Below are 16,276 nucleotides of genomic sequence, written 5' to 3' on the forward strand. Positions count from 1 at the left end.
TGGACCTCGGCTGCCCTATGTGTATGAGAGGTTTGGGAGCACCTCAGGGACAGTCCCCAGTCTCCCCAGAGTCTGGGTCCCATGCCCCAACTTAATGGTGGTTGGCCCCTGTCATCCCAGCCTACCTCCCGAGCCGGACCTCCCAGGGTCCAGAGAAGCACGGGGATTCGCAGGGGCTGGGCCCCATCCCTCGGAGGCCTGCCATGGCTAAGCCTGGGAAGGTTTGTGCTGAGAATCCCATGCTGGCATCTTGGTGTTCTCTGGAAATAGCTTCCCAGCCTCTGGGAAGATGTCTGGAGCATGTCTTCATGGTATGGGAGTCCCAGGCAGAGAAAGAAGGGGCTCGCCTTCTGGCCTCAGGCCTTTTGCTCGTCGTGGATGCCCCTCATGATGAGCTCTGAGCTCACTTCACCCACACAGAGCATCCGTGGGGCAGGCGCACGGCCACCCCCACCTGACAGTGAGGATCATTGCTACCACAGCGACGGACAAGGAACATTGGTAGGTGCCGACCGTCACCGGCAGAAGCCCCTGTGCTCCTGGCTCTGCGCTGTGGTTGTACCCATTCTGCAGATGGGGAGCTCAGCGCAGTGAGGTAACTTGCCCGAGAACATACGTGGAGGAGAGATGAGCAGGTCTCCAACCTCAGGACTCTCGTACTGCCCAGGTGAGCCCCACCTGTCACCTGCCCGTGCCCTGGCGAGCTGCTGGGCAGGTTTGGGGTCCAGGGGGCTGCACCAGCATGGCCGCCCCACGGCTGGGTGCCATTCCAGGCTGTTAGACCGACCTCCAAGCTACTGGGCCTTGACGGGAGGAGGGAAGAACATGAATCATTCAGTTCATTCAAGGGCAGACAATGGAAGTGTCAGAGGGCAGTGACTGGAACAGAACTTCTGAACAGGTCTTAACTGGCGTGTGTAGGGTGGGACCCCAGAGCTTGCTTTGGCCTTCAAAGTCCCCTTTGCCCTGTGCCTTCCTGGGCTCAGATGCGGGCCCGGCATCGGGTGTCCTGCCAGCCGGCCCAGCCCTGCCGTTCTTGTGGCCGCAGCGCCACCTGGTGGCCACCTCGGGGCCCCGCCCTTCCTTTCCCGTCCTTCCAGACCCACGTCCACCCCGGTGTAGCAGTGAGACTTGGGGCTGTTCAGTTGGCCCTGATGCAGTTCCTCCTCCGGATAAGAACAGCACCTGTATCTTAGGGCAATTGTACCGCCTACCTTAGGCGCTACCTATAAACCCGGAGCTACCACCCAGCTCCCCCCGCCCCGGGCTGCAGAAATGCCCCTTCCACAGTGAACACGGTGTGACCACCGCTCTGCTGCAATTCACTCTGTGCAGCTGGTGCCCGCGGCTCCCCCCGGGGGAGGAGCGTCCCATCTGCGAGGTCCTGGGCCACGCATGGTCCCTGTCCCTGCACAGGTGGGAACAGGCGAGGTGTACCAACAGGTTTTCCTAAAGAAACCCATGCAGAGGCGAGCAGGCGGCCAAGAGACAGGTGCCGTGAGGGCTGGGAGGAACGCAGGTGATCTAAGCCAGCCGGGTATGAGAAGCTTTCTTAATTGCAACGGGCAACTCTCTCTGGCACTTTGGCACTTTGGAAGGAGATCCAGATGGGAGAAATAGAGGCTTCCTCTCCTCGCTGGGAAGAGAGTCACAGCTCACAGCTCCATGGCAAAGACAGGGCAGGGTCCACGGGGCCCTGCAGAGTGGGGCCGATCAGAGGGCTGTCGGTGTGACTGGGTAGCAGAGATGGGGGTCAGGCTGCAGCAGGAAGAACCGTCAGAGTCCCAGTGAGCCACAGGGGCTGGCCCAGACCCCTGTGCTGGGGTCTCCCTGCTCGTCTGCTTGGATGTCTGTCTGCCAGGAGCCCCCGAAGCTCTGGGAGCCTGTGGGAAGGCCAGGTGGCTCTCAGGACCTGAGAGGAGCAGGTGGAGGAAAGGCTAAATCTGGGGTGCAGGAGGCAGAAGCACATGGGAGGTGGTTTTGGGGGCGTCGCCTCCAGGAAAAACCTGCTTCAAGCTGTTTAGTCCTTTTGAACCTCTGCTCCTCTGGCCTTACTCTGGTCCCAGGCCCAGCCGTGCTCAGGGGTGGGCAGAGCACTTGGACTGACCCCCAGGGGCTGCACCCGGATAAGCGCAAGAGCGCCTCAAAGCAAAACTGCCAAGCTCTTACCAAGCAAGCAAGCCGGGCAGGAAAAGACAATCCCTTGACTCTGTCCCCAGGCGCTGTGGACCCCACACTTCCCCTGCAAGCTCGCAGTCCTCTCCTCACACGTCCTGTGTAGGCCCCCTTGCCACCTTCCACCAGAGCCAGAAGCCCCCTCCTCCCCTACCTGCCAGCCCCCATACCTCCCCTGCTCATCTCCTGCCACACTATGATCTGGACCCTGCTGATAGGGCACCAGCAATGCCCCCCTCCTGTGTCCCCTCCCTTCTCAATGTCCCGGGGGCCCTGTGCCTGCCAAGGGGCACAGGTCACTGTCAGCTCATAGGCTGGCCCCTGCGTACCCACACTCTCCTGAATGCTCCAGACCCAGCAAGGATGAGGATCCCGGTCCTAGGTTCCTTTGTGCACATCTTAGATGGGCCAGAGCCCTGAGAAAGTTGGGACATGGGCAGAGACATAGGATGTACGAGCTCCTCTGCCTCTTGGGTGACTGAGAGCTGACGTCACCCTCCTCCTCCATCTCTCAGAGTCCCATCTGGGCCGCTCGCTCCCAGAGCCCAGCACACGGCCAGAGTTTTCTGAGATCTGCCTCCCCAGGACCACTCCGTCCTGGTGCAGCCCTTTTCCAGCCCTTCTCTCTGCCCTTCTCCCCAGGGAGTGTCCTCAGAGCCCAGACAACCTCTGCTCTGGCCCCTGTAGCCCAGGCCCCGTGGGACCTGAGAACGCACGTGGCAGGCTGCCTTCTTGAAATGGGCAGAGACAAGGCGAGAGCAAAACGCAAATCAATATTTCAATAAATCATCCTGCTGCAGTGGCAAAATCACTCCGGTTGCCAGAGGGGCTGGGCGGCTGGGCTGAACCATAGGAATCTCTGGGAGGAAGAAGGCGCTTGCTGGTTCCTCCGGGGCCAGTGGAGAAGGGCGTGTTGGGGCTGTCTGCCTGAGGACCATTATTCCGGGGTTCTCAACCCGGTGACCTGGGGGATGTGTTTTGTTTTGTCCACATAACTGACTTTAAGCGGGGTCAACATTTACTAGGAGGTGGGCTTACTTCGGAAGACCCAGATTCGAAGATTGGCCCAAGAAATCCAATCTGGCCCCATTTCTGCATACCCACGGTAGCGGGGTGCTGGGTGCTGTCACCCTGACAACTGTGTAGGGGCTTCTGGCTTTGCTAGCGTCTTCACTTACCACTGATCGACCCCCACCTTCTTTATCATGGCGAGGAAATATTTCTGCGTACCCTTACCCCTTTCTCAATGGGCAACACAAAAGATAGATTTGTTTTTCTCATAACCAACCTGCCTCACCCCTGTTGGTGTTTGGGGCTTCAACACCCTCCCAGTACTTCCCACAAGCCCACCTCCTGAGCACTCTGGCCTGTCCCCCCAACCCCCACTCGCTCTCAGCCTCTTTCAGCCTGGCTCCTGCCTTTGATTCTGTCCTTGACCTCGTGGTCCTTTTCCTGCTCTCTGGCCCTGAAACAGGTGTATCCTTCTGGCTGGACTTTGGACTCCTCCTCAAAGATGTGGCCAGAGCTCTTCTCCCACTGGTGTGGGGCACACCAGCTGGACCCCGGAGACCAGCCACTGCCCTTGACTGGGGTTCCCGTGGTTTCCCCAAGGAAGAAGTGCGTTGCTCAAGACTCTCATAGCATGTGACGATAACACAACTCAAACTGACCTTGACGGGAGAGGTTGCCTGACACACATGAATGAGATGCATCTCTGGGACAGGCAGCCTCTAGGAGGGCCCCTGTGACCCCACCTCTTGGTATTCACAGCCTGGCATAGTCCCCTCCCCTTGAGCGTGGGCAGGACCGAGATTCCCTTCTGAAGTAGACTATGTAGCCCACCAGGGCCTTGGAGGGAACCAGCCTAGAATTAGCCCAACACATGGAACCCTAAGGACCCTGAGGGCAGGCCAGCCCATCATGGGCAATGACCTCCTGACATGTGGGCTGGTAGACATAGCCCTGGAGGAAACAGAGCTCCTTCTATGGGAGGTGGCCCAGCAAGGCTGCTCAGCTGCTCTGTGGGCTTGGTGAGTGGGGAGGTCGCACTCCAGTGGGGGCTCTGTGGCCATCCTAGATCGAGTGCCCATTGGTGGCCTGGTGATCTCCCTCTGATCTAGACTCGGGCTGGCAATCTTCAGCTCAGTGGGTACGAGCACAGGCCCCAAATTCTAACACCAACTCACATCCGCCCACAAGAGTCTTTTCCTTCTCCTTCCACCCAGAGCTAGTTCCCTAGAAAGGGGGTCTTCCCACCTGATTCCTTCTTCGGAGCTGCGACCTCTCTGGTTTTCTGGAGGCAGCTCCACCTGGCAGGGACTGGGGCTGACCTGCAGGCGTCTGGCTTAGATGGGACACAGCACGCTCCCTTCGTCCGGGCAGCGGAGGTTGTGCTACGGCCTTACGGCAGCAGATACTTATTTCCTGCTCCTGTTATGTGTTCGGCGTCTCCGTCGCTCAGGGCCTGGGTGAGAGAGCAGCTACCATCTCGACATTGCTGGGAGCGAGGAGCGATCTCTGCAGGGTCTCCTGTGGGCGGTTAAATACTCCGACCAGGAAGAGGCACTGGTCCCTTTTGCTCACAGCTCACTGGCCAGAGGTAGTCACACTCTCCTCCCGGTCCTGACTGGGGTGGTCACGCACCTCCCTTTCCCTGCTGCAGCTTCCCCTGGGCTGTCCATCTCTGTGCCTGTGTCCGGGTCCTGGTCATCACACCTCTCATTCCAGTCTGTGACTTCCTTCATTGGGACTCACTATGTCTCGTTATAATGAGCACTCTTCTCTCCCAGGTGCCTTGTGCTCGGGACTTGGGAATTGGTGCGCCATCTTGTAAGTCATTGACTTGGATAATGCATGAGAACCCTGGCAGTGAGCGGTCCGCCCTGGCCTTGAATCATTCTTCCTTCTTCTGGAACAGCCTGGCTTCCCAGCAATACCCTCTATCTACTCTTCACTACTTCTATACGTGAAAAGGAATATGTGGCTATGCTTGATGGATGTATTTGTGCCAGGGAAGAAACAGAACACATGCATACATGTGTACTAGGGAATGCATATCTCTACTTTATGGACAGATGGGTCCTGAAAGAGAAGAAGCACAAGCTCAGGACTCTTTGCATGGAGGGAGCTCTTCGGTGGTGGGAGTTCGTAGTGAGAGGAGTATACACACTGCCTGGTGTGAGGACAGCAGCGAGAAGAGGGAAGCGTGCCGCATAGGGGAGCCTTGCTGTGGGGACAATATGGCATATGTTTTGTTTGGGGAGGCAGTCTAGGGCAGGGCGTTGAATCTAGACTTCCGTTTTAGGCTTCCCAGCTGTGTGGCTAAGGGCAAGTTACTTAACCTCTCTGGGCCTCATTTTCCTGCCTCTCAGGGTGGTTGTGAGGACTGAATGAGAGAGGGAATGCCAACACCATGGTGCAGAGCGGGCTGCCGTGCTGCCCATCCCACAGCCAGCCCTGCTCTCGGGTATGAGTCATGATACAAATGGAACGTGGGGCTTCCAGTGGCTTCCCATCTGTGATTCCTGAGAGAATTATCGCTATGCCCCTGTTCTGTATGTGGGTCCTCTGCTCTATCTGCTGCAGTTTTTCTCCTCCATGGTGTTTGTGCTGTTGTCTGCAAGACCTTCAAACAGGGAGAAACAGGGCTCCTGTCCCCTTCTCTGGGCTTGCCCGCCACATTGGGAGTTCCGTCTCCCCTGCCCGGGACCCTGCCAGAACTGTGAGCTCTTCAGCATGAGGTCCGTGTTGCATTTGCCTCCTGCCCAGGGCCGCACAGAATAAGCCTGATAGACCACCGCAGGGGCCCCTGGAAGTGGGCTAGGCGGGATGGACTGTGTGAGGCCTCGGATGGCCTCGGAGCTTGGCTTCCACGTCTCATCTGAGAAGTGGGCCATGGCTTCGTGTGGACACTCACACAGGTGTGTGTGCCTGGGGAGCCTTCCCTCCACTCAGAAGAGTGAGCCAAGTGGGAGGAGGGTCCTGAGGGGGACCAGACTCAGCGCCATGTGGACCAGGGCCCCAGCAGAGGGGGTCTGTGAGCACTACAGCTTGCTCAGCTCCCGTCCAGTCAGCCCGACGCTAACCCCTCACTTCCGTCTCTCCTGACCCCCCTCCCTCCCGCAGTCCATGAGCCTCATTGAGATCGGGAACCCCTCTCAGAGCCTGGAGAACGTCTGCCGCTGGGCTTACCTCCAGCAGAAGCCAGACACAGGTCACGATGAGTACCACGATCACGCCATCTTCCTCACGCGGCAGGACTTCGGGCCTTCGGGCATGCAAGGTGAGCCTCAGCTCTGCAGGGGCACAGAAAGGAGGGAAGCTGGGCATGAGCCACTGGCCCTTGCAAGGGTCCCCGGCAGCCTTGGTCCAGACTGGGGAGGGTGTCAGGGCAGAGAGAGGCTGTGGCCGCCTTAGCCAGTGAGGGGCTGCGTAAGTACTAGTGACCTCCCGGCTCATCGAAGACCACTGGGGCCTCTGCCATTTCCCCCAGGAAACTGCATCCCTCGGGGGGACAGCAAAGGTCAAAGGTGGTGAAATGGGTAGAGCCTGGGGCTGGCAGCCCCAAGACCAGACGGGATCCAAGGCAGAGTTGTTTGCTTCCCCCCATCTTTAAAAACCAAATTTGAATAAATTTTCCATCTTTAGAAGTTAAAGGATTTCAGTTAAAAATTCAAACTGTATAAAACTGACGGCTCTAAAAGGAGAAATTGACAAGGCCTACAATTATAATTGAAGATTTTAACATATTCTTAGTAAATGATAGAACAACAGATAAGAACATTGGTAAGGATACAGAAGACTTGAATGAAGAAACGACCTAATGAATTACAGAATACTACACCAAACAACTGAGGAATACACACTCTTGATGAGTGCAACACGAAACCATACCGAAGCAGACTAGGCGGGGCCGTAGGGAAATCTCAACAAAATACAGAAGATCGAAACCACACACTGGAAAAGAAAGATAACTCAAAAAACTGTGAATGCTTGAAAATTAAACAGTATACTCATCAGTAATCTGTGGTTCAAAGAAGTAACAGTAGAAATTAGAATATATTTTTAAACAAAATGATAACAACAATACTACATATCAAAACTTGTGGCTGTAGCTAATATAATGATTAAATTGTATTTATAACCGTATCAGTTTACCAGTCAACCACATCAACCAAAATGGCTAAACCGGATCAACCAATCAACCAAAAGGGCTGGAGAGTCAATCATAGAAACTTCTATCTCAAGAAATTCAAAAAAGAACAGCTAACTAAACTCAATAAAAGTGAAAGGAAGGAAATTATAAATGTAAGAGCAGGATTGTTGAAATGGAAAACAGTTGTAAAGAAAATCAGTAAAATCAAAATTTGGTTCTTTGAAAAACACGAATTAGAACCGGAATGCCCCCAGCCATGCTAGTTTAAAAAAAGAAAGGAAGAAAATACAGATTTACTAAGATTAGGAATATAAAAAGGATATAATTACAAATCTTACTTTAAAGAAAGGTAATAAGATAATGAGAAGGTATTTTGAACATCATTATGTTGATAAATTTAGATGAAAGCTATAAATTCTTTGACAAAACATAAAATCTGGGGAAACAAAGGATCTGAGTAGTCTCATATCAACTAAAGATACTGACTTTATGATTAAAAGCCTCCCCTTCAAAGTAAACTCCAGAACTTGATCGCTTCACCAGAGAATTTTTCCTAATTTTTAAGGAAGAATAATATCAATCATACACAATCTCTCACAGAATGGAAAGAGAGGAACATTTTTCTAACTGATTTTATGAGACCTGCTAACATTAATACCAAAATCTGAGATGGACATTACAAAAACAAAGTTATAGGCCAATCTCTCCCATGAGTATATATACAAAATCCCAAATAAAATGTTAGCAAATCAAATCCAGTGCTATGCATAAAAAGCACTATAAGACAATGAATTTGGGCTTATCCTAGGAATGCAAGGTTTAACGTATGAAAATCATCATTGTAATTCACCAAATTAATAGAACAAAGGAGAAAAAGAATCGTGGAATCATCTCAATTGATCAAGAAAAAGTATTTTACAAAAATTAATATCCATTTATGATCAAATGTCTTATTGAACTAGGAATAGAAGAAAATGTTCTAAATGTAATAAAGGATACTTACCAGAAAAATAAAAAAAAAGCTCTAGCAAACATCATATATACTGGTGAAATGTTGGAAGGATTTCCTCTAGACCTGAGAATGGGTCAAGAATACTTGCTATCACCACTTCAATTCAACATTGTAGCAGAGGTCCCAGCCAGTGAAATAAGGCAAGAAAAAAATAAAAATAAGGGTCAGAAAGGAAGAAATCAAACTCTCATTTGAAAATAATATGCTGTGTACATAGAAAACCCAAAAGAATCTACAAATAAGTCATTAGCATTATTGAATAATTTCCTGCATATAATGTCAATATATAAAAATCAATTGAATTTCTGTATTCTAACAGCAAAAAATTAAAATTTGAAAACTAGTACCACTTAGAATAATAAAAGAATAAAAAATAGCAAACACCTAGGAATAAGTTTAACAAAAGGTATCCAAGATCTAGATCCCAAAACTGTAAAACACACGTACAGAAGTTATAAAAGACAAAATCAATGAAGCGGTGTGCCATGCTAATGGATAGGGAGACTCGCTATTGTAAAGAAATCAATTTTCTCCAAACTGACCTGCAAGAGAATGCAAGTGCACTCCAGAACAAGTTCAGATCCAGCAGAATAGTTGGAGATATCGACAAGTTGATTCTAATATTCATCCAGAAATTCAGTGGGCCAAGAGCAGTCAAGAACAATTGGAGAAGATGAGCAAAGTATTCAGTGCTCCCAGAAATACAGTAGTTGAAGAGTGTATTTTGATGCAAGGGTTGACAAATGAATCATGAGAACACAGAGTCCAGACTTGAACACACCCATGGATGGATGCTTGATTTATTGTGAAGTGGAGGGGAAAGATGGTCTTTTCAACAAATGGTTGAAATGGTCAAATGGTCAGATCAGGCAAATATCCAAATTGGGGCAAAAAATGAAGCTTGACACCCCTCCTTTTTTAATTTAATTTTTTTCATTGAGATATAATTGACATATGTCATTATATTAGTTTCAGGTGTGCAACATAATGATAGGATATATTGTGAAATGATCACCACAAGTCTAGTTAATATCCATCACCACACATTGTTACAAGGTTTTTTTCTTGTGCTTAGAACTTTTAAGATCTACTCTCCTAGCAACTTTGAAATACACAATACAGTATTATGAACTACTGTTTCCAAGCTGTACATTACATCCTCAGATCTTATAACTAGAGGTTTGTACCTTTTGACCCCCTTCCCTCATTTTGCCCACCCCCTACCCACTGCTTCTGTATCTATGAGTTTGGCTTTATTTATTTTTGGATTCCACATATAAGTGAGATCACAGGGTGTTTGTCATTCTCTGCCTGACTTATTTCAATTAGCATAATGCCCTCAAGTTCCGTCCATGTTGTTGTGAATGGCAGAATTTCCTTTTTATGGCTGAATAATATTCCAGTGTGTGTATACACCACATCTTCTTTATCCATTCATCCACTGATGGATACTTAGGTTGTTTCCACGTCTTGGCTATCATAAATAATGCTGCAATGAATATGGGGGCTGTAGATGGCTTTTTGAGTTAGTGCTTGTGTTTCCTTCAGATAAATATATAAATACCCCGAAGTAGAATTTCTGGATCATAGTTCTATAGTTAAAGATAGTTCTATTTTTAAATTTTTTGAGGAACCTCCATACTGTTTTCCACAGTGGCTGCACCAATTTGCATTCCCACCAACAAAGCACAAGGGTCCCAGTTCCACACCAACACTTGTTATTTCTTAGTCTTTTTGATACTAGCCATTCTAACAGGTGTGGAGTGATACCTCATTGTGTTTTTGACTTGCATTTCCTTGATGGTGAGTGATGTTGAGCATCTTTTCATGTACCTGTTGGCCATCTGGTTGTCTTCTTTGGAAATATGTCTATTCAGGTCCTCTACCCATTTTTAAATTGTGTTGTTTGTTTGTTTTTGCTATTGAGTTGTTTGAGTTCCTTATATATTTTGAATATTAACCCCTTATCAGATATACAATTTGTGAATATTTCCTCCTATTTTGAGAGAGGATGTCATGATTGGAGGCAGCAAGAAGGGGCTTCTGCGGTGCTGATACAATTATATTTCTTAACTGGGGAGAGCTACACAGGTGTGATCCTTTTGTGATGATTCACTTGTTGTATCCTATGACTTATGCATTTTTATGGATGTATATCATACTTCAAAAGAAAGAGCTTTAAAAAACCATATAAACTATATATTCAGAAGAGTGGACCCATTTTACCCCATTCCCATTTTCTACAGATAGTCATTTTTATTAGTTTCTGGTTGATCATTCTAGTGATCCTTTTTATAAAAATGAGTATACTTATATAATGTACATGCTCATCACACCCACCACTTCCTTCCATGAATTTTTATACCTACTGCCCTGCATCTTCCTCCACTCTTTTGACTTTTGGCTTCTCTCTGCTGCCCACTTGCTCATATCTGCATAACTAGGGAGACTTCCTGAGTGACCCTGACCAGAGGCCAGATCAGTTTATGTTAAAACATTTCTCTGGCACCGCAGCTGCCCCCTTTGCCACACAGATTGGCACCACAATAGGATTCAGGTGGGAACACAGAGTGGGACTCCTGATCCCACCGAGCTCAGAGTAAGGCTCCTGGTTGGTGTTGGTGTCTCTTCATTTGGAGGGGCTTCTAGCTCCCTGTCATAGCAGGAAGCCAGGTGACAAACAGTGCGCTCTGTCAGCACTTTTGTCCAGGTGAGAGCTCTAATGGGGAGCAGAACTGTTCCATAGGGAGAGAAACCACCGTAACGTCTACAGCAAGTGACCTCCTCCCCTGTTTCGAACTGTGAAAGCACAGCTAAGGATGGCCAGACATTTTTTTTTTAAATTTACACCATGAAAAAAAAAGTCAGACCAAGATGCAAAACAAAATCAGAGAACTGACTCTAGAGGAGACGGAGATAATTTAGAGACTGGAGAAGAACTTTTTTAAAAAAGTAATACTTCCCAGAATGTTTGAGAAGATACATCCCATAAACCCGGCGGCATGGGTTGCTAGGAAGAATTAGAGAACAGCAAAGAATCTTTATGAAACTAAAGATATAATGGGTAAAATAGAAAATTCAGAAGCTGAAATAAAAAGTCAAGGGCAGGGGCTCCTGGGTGGCTCAGTTGGTTAAGTGTCCAACTCTTGATTTCAGCTCAGGTCACGATCTTAGGGTCGTGATCTCAGGGTTGTGAGATCGAGCCCTGCTTCGGGCTCTGCGTTCATTGTGGAGTCTGCTTGAGATTCTCTCTCTCCCTCTCCTTTTGCTCCTCCCCTGGCTTGTGCATGCTCTCTAAATAAATAAATAAATAAATAAATAAATAAATAAATAAATAAAAGTAAAATCTTAAAAAAAGTCAAGGGCATCCAAAAAGATTAAAATAAGAGAACAAAGACATAGAGGCTCAACCCAAGAGGTACAATATCTATCTAATAAGATTTCCAGAAACAAAAGAGCAATAGCAAAATAAAATAAGCTGGAAGGGCATAAAGAAAAACATAAAGATACTTTTGCAAACCTTCAGATCATAAAGACCCATGTAATATGCTAGGTAGTGTGAATAGGCACATGCAGGCTTTGCATACAACGAACAAAGAGAAGATCTCAAAGTTTGGCTCTGGGACACTGATTCCAGAACAATCATCTTAAAATCTGCAGAGCAAAAAATACTTTAAGATACAGATTTGCCTGGGTGCCTGGGTGACTCAGTTGGTTAAGCGACTGCCTTCAGCTCAGGTCATGATCCTGGAGTCCCGGGATCAAGTCCCATATTGGGCTCCCTGCTTGGCGGGGAGTCTGCTTCTCCCTCTGACCCTCCCCCCTCTCATGCTATCTCTCTCTCTCTTTCTCATTCTCTCTCAAATAAATAAATTAAATCTTTTTAAAAAAAGATACAGATTTTCCTGTTTATTACAAGGGGAAAAAGACAGTGGTTCGATTATGATGATTTTACAAACAAGTCTAACACCAGCACACCTCGGGTCACCAGGCCCTTCTTCTTTTCTTCTCTACTCTTTCCTTTGAATAAATTGCCTTGGGATCTCCCCGTGGGGACTGCGAGGAGTGAGGCTAGGTCAGGGTTCCGAGGGCGGAGGCTCCTTGCTTGGTGGGCCTCTAGGTGGTGTCTTAGCAGACCTCCCCCTGCCCCCGCACACACAGCTCTGTACGCACTTCGCACGTCTTTATCTTATCCAGGGGCAAGTGGCTAGGCCCCATTCCCTGGTTTTCCTCAGTGGTAGGTGCGGTCTCAGGGTCATGCCCCCCTCCACCCTCCCCCTCCTCACCCCCTCGGCCAGTCCCGGCTGCATGACAGCAGGGCAGTGTGGCCTGCTGGCTCTCGTCCCTGGGCTCTGCCCTCGAGCAGCGTCGGGGGTCCTCCCTCACTGCACAGGAATGCTGTCCTCTAAGGCTGGAGACATCTGAAGAACAACCCCACCCTCTGATCAGATTCAGCCCACCCAGAGGATTCAGCTGTTCCACAGGCCGACCACCTGCAGGCCTTCTCGCCCCCCTGCTTGAGCTGTTCTAGCTCATTCCTGAGTCCTCCCCTTGATCCCTGTGTGTCTCCATTTCCTGACTGCTTCTTTGGGCCGCACAATGTAACTGGGTTGGCAAAACACACTGTGTCCCCTCACTATTACCTGTGAATTCAGTGGCTCTTTCTAAGCCACTTGAGTGGGGATGGGGCTGGGCTGGCTGAGGGCAGGGGGGTCCTTGGGCATCTATGTCAGGGGGATGTGGCCTGCCGCAGCCGCCCCTCCCCACTCCTGCTCCCCACCCTCCACCTCTGGGGGCACCTTGCCTGGTCCGGCTCCTTCCCCACAGACCCCTGGAAGAGGGGAACCCTTCAGGAGGAACATGGCTCAGACTCTCCTCAGCCGGAGTACAGGTTCACTGGCTGAGAGCTCGGAGGGCCTTGTTGTCTGCAGCTGGCCTACCCCTCAGTCCTCTCGGCCAGTCCTGGCTGCATGACAGCAGGGCAGTGTGGCCTGCTGGCTCTCATCCCTGGGCTCTGCCCTCGAGCAGCGTTGGGGGTCCTCCCTCACTGCTGCCTGTGTGGGCTATGGAAATGGGCCTAGCTGTAACCGGGAGACTGACCCCAGCTGCAGTGTGGACAGTGACGGGCACGGCCGAGGCCGGCTGCCTGGGGTGCATGTCACCGGAGCTGTGTCAGCATGGGGTAGCTGGTCTGGCTCCTCTGCTCTGGGGATGGTGGGGGGCACTGGGGCCAGGGCATCCCCCTGACTCAGGCCCGGAGCTAGAGCCGCCCTTTGTCTCCTCCCAGGCTATGCTCCTGTCACTGGGATGTGCCACCCCGTCCGCAGCTGCACTCTGAACCACGAGGATGGCTTCTCCTCAGCATTCGTGGTGGCCCACGAGACCGGCCACGTGTAAGTGGCCTCGCTGTCCTTGTCGCGTGGGGAAGATCCGGGCCCTCTGTGCCCTGGGGAGGGCAGGGAGGGGACACGCCCTGTGTGAAAAGCACCTGGGAAGTAAAGTTCTGAGCCCAGCACTGCACAGGGCAGGCCTCAGGTCCACATTGTGCTGAGGGAACAAATCAAGGGGCCACGAGCGTACTGGGGGCCTCCCGGGCATTATGCCACGCAAGCCCCTGGGCAGGGGCCGCCTTACCCCATTTTACACACCAATAACTGGGGCTCTGAGGGAGCCCTGCCCGGAATCAGAGAGCCGGAGGCGGGGAAGCCACAGCTCCACCCAGGTGTGCAGCCCCCAGGCCCCCCCGAATTTGGGGCAAACTCCGTAGGGCCGCTGGGTGGGTGCAGGGGTTTGAGCCCACAGCGCTGAGCATGCGGAGGCTCCCGCGGAGGCTGCCCCGGCCCCCGCGGCCCGCTCCCGAGACAGCGCCCCCTGGCGGGCGGGATGTCGATGGGGCGGCCTCCGGACACCGTCTCCCCCGCGCCCCTGGCTTAAGAACCGAGCTGGCGGAAAACCTGGCTCGGGGCAGACCAGCGAAAGCCCCGGGGAGCCTCTGGGGGAGGCTGGGGCGGCCCCCCGGCCGCCAGGTCAGCGCGGCTGCCTTGCCCCGCCCCGCACAGGCTGGGCATGGAGCACGACGGGCAGGGCAACCGCTGTGGCGACGAGGTGCGGCTGGGCAGCATCATGGCGCCCCTGGTGCAGGCCGCCTTCCACCGCTTCCACTGGTCCCGCTGCAGCCAGCAGGAGCTGAGCCGCTACCTGCAGTGAGTACCCCGGGGGTGGGCAGGACGGCCCGCAGCCCCGGGCTCAGCTCCAGGAGGACGGATGCACCGCCCGCCCGTGGGCCTGCGTCCCGCCCGAGGCTTCAGACTTCAGTCCTCCAGCCCGAGGTGCAGGGGAGGGAAGGCAGAGCGGCGCGGGTCAGCGTGCGCCTGGTGGGGGAGGTCCAGTTGTCGGGGGGCTTGGCCCTGAACGGAAAGTGGGCGCAGCAGCTGCACCTTTAATGGGATGCCCGGGGAGCTTACACCAACGAAAAGAGATGCAGCAGGGAAACGGAGGCAGCACGGCTGAGGGCTGGAGGTGCAGACGGGCCCCCCACCATGGCTCCGCAAGGGGCCGCGGCTGCCGGCTGAAGGCTGCGTGTGGCGCCCCGTGTGTCCCCCCCAGCTCCTATGACTGCCTGCGGGACGACCCCTTTGCGCACGACTGGCCGGCGCTGCCCCAGCTCCCGGGGCTGCACTACTCCATGAACGAGCAGTGCCGCTTCGACTTCGGCCTGGGCTACATGATGTGCACGGCGGTGAGTGTCCGAGCACCCCGGGTGCCCCTGCCCGTCTGGCTGGCTTCTCAGGAGGTGACAGCTGTTGGGTGGCTCCTGAGGGCGGGGCGGAGCAGGCCTCCAGAGCGGCAGTCTCTCCCTCTGCACCCGCTGGTTCCCTCCCGCTCCGCACCCGGTGCCCACCTGGCCAGACCAGGCGTGGTCCTGGTGACGAGGCCTGTGGCCAGGGGACCGCAAGCGATGGCGGGCGGGGTGCTGGTGAGGCCCCTGTGTTGCCTGCAGCGTTCGGAGGGCTTCCCTGAGAAAGAAGTGAGGTGTCAAGGCTAAGTGGGAGGAGAGGACATTCCAGAAGGCAGGAATCACAGGTGCAAAGGCCCAGAGGTGAGGGCACATAGCATTCAGAGGAGCAACCAGTTGTCTCCGGGGTCTGGCGCCAGGGCAGAGCCAGCGGCGGGAACCCCACTCATCCGAGTGGACTGTGTCTGCTGCTCAGGGCCCACCCTGTCCAAGGCAGCGTGGCAAGAGCATTAGTGTCTGTTAGCATCTGACCTGATGCTCCTCTCAGCCGCAGGAAGGAAGCAAGCAAAGTATTCCCGTTTTACAGAGGAGGAAACTGAGCACTTACGTGACATGCCTAAGGCCACAGAGCGAGCAGGTGGTAGACTCAGGGACTGATGCAGGTGGTCTAAGCTCTTGCGTGGCTGCCTAACGAGCTTGGTAGGCTTGATTCTCATTGCAGCGGGGAGCTCTAGAAATGTTTCCGGGGGGGGGGGGGCATAGCCAGGTCTGAGTTTCAGCTGGATCCCTCAGGGACATCCTGGAGGAAGGACAGCCAGCAGAAAGGCCAGAGAAGAGGTGACTGGGGTCCAGGAAACAGAGGCCAAGGCTGAAGCAAGAGAAGGGCAGAGGGGAGGGCTTTAGGAGGCGGAGTCCTCCGCAGGGGGACAGTAGGTGCCGGTGGGGCCTTGCAGTGACAGCCCCTCCCCGCCACTCCTACCGGGGCCAAAGGGATGCCCACCCAGCCTTCCTGACAGCTGTCTGTCCAGGCTCCATGACAGGTGCAGGGGTCAGAGCCTGGAGGCTGGGGGGGTGGGGGCAGTTGCTGCGGGGGCAGGAAGCAGCCACGGCATGCCGGAGGTTGTCACGGCCGCAGAATCGCGCGGGGCTGTCCTGGGCAGCCACGCTGTGCCCGACCCCGCCCTGTCCGAGAGGACCC

At 52.7% G+C, this 16,276-nt stretch overlaps 1 protein-coding gene across 1 annotated transcript in view; it reads left to right on the forward strand.

Annotated features, from left to right (window-relative positions):
• The window catches only part of ADAMTS2 (ADAM metallopeptidase with thrombospondin type 1 motif 2), a 214,447-nt gene that overhangs the window by 156,875 nt on the left and 41,296 nt on the right, over positions 1 to 16,276 (forward strand). The window contains exons 6-9 of the mRNA XM_032395767.1: positions 6,301 to 6,457; positions 13,630 to 13,735; positions 14,402 to 14,545; positions 14,949 to 15,081. Of these exons, the coding sequence (XP_032251658.1) occupies positions 6,301 to 6,457; positions 13,630 to 13,735; positions 14,402 to 14,545; positions 14,949 to 15,081 (540 nt within the window). The remainder of the gene's footprint in view (positions 1 to 6,300; positions 6,458 to 13,629; positions 13,736 to 14,401; positions 14,546 to 14,948; positions 15,082 to 16,276) is intronic.

The sequence above is a fragment of the Phoca vitulina genome, unplaced genomic scaffold (assembly GCF_004348235.1).
Source record: "Phoca vitulina isolate PV1807 unplaced genomic scaffold, GSC_HSeal_1.0 scaffold87, whole genome shotgun sequence".
NCBI lineage: Eukaryota > Metazoa > Chordata > Mammalia > Carnivora > Phocidae > Phoca > Phoca vitulina.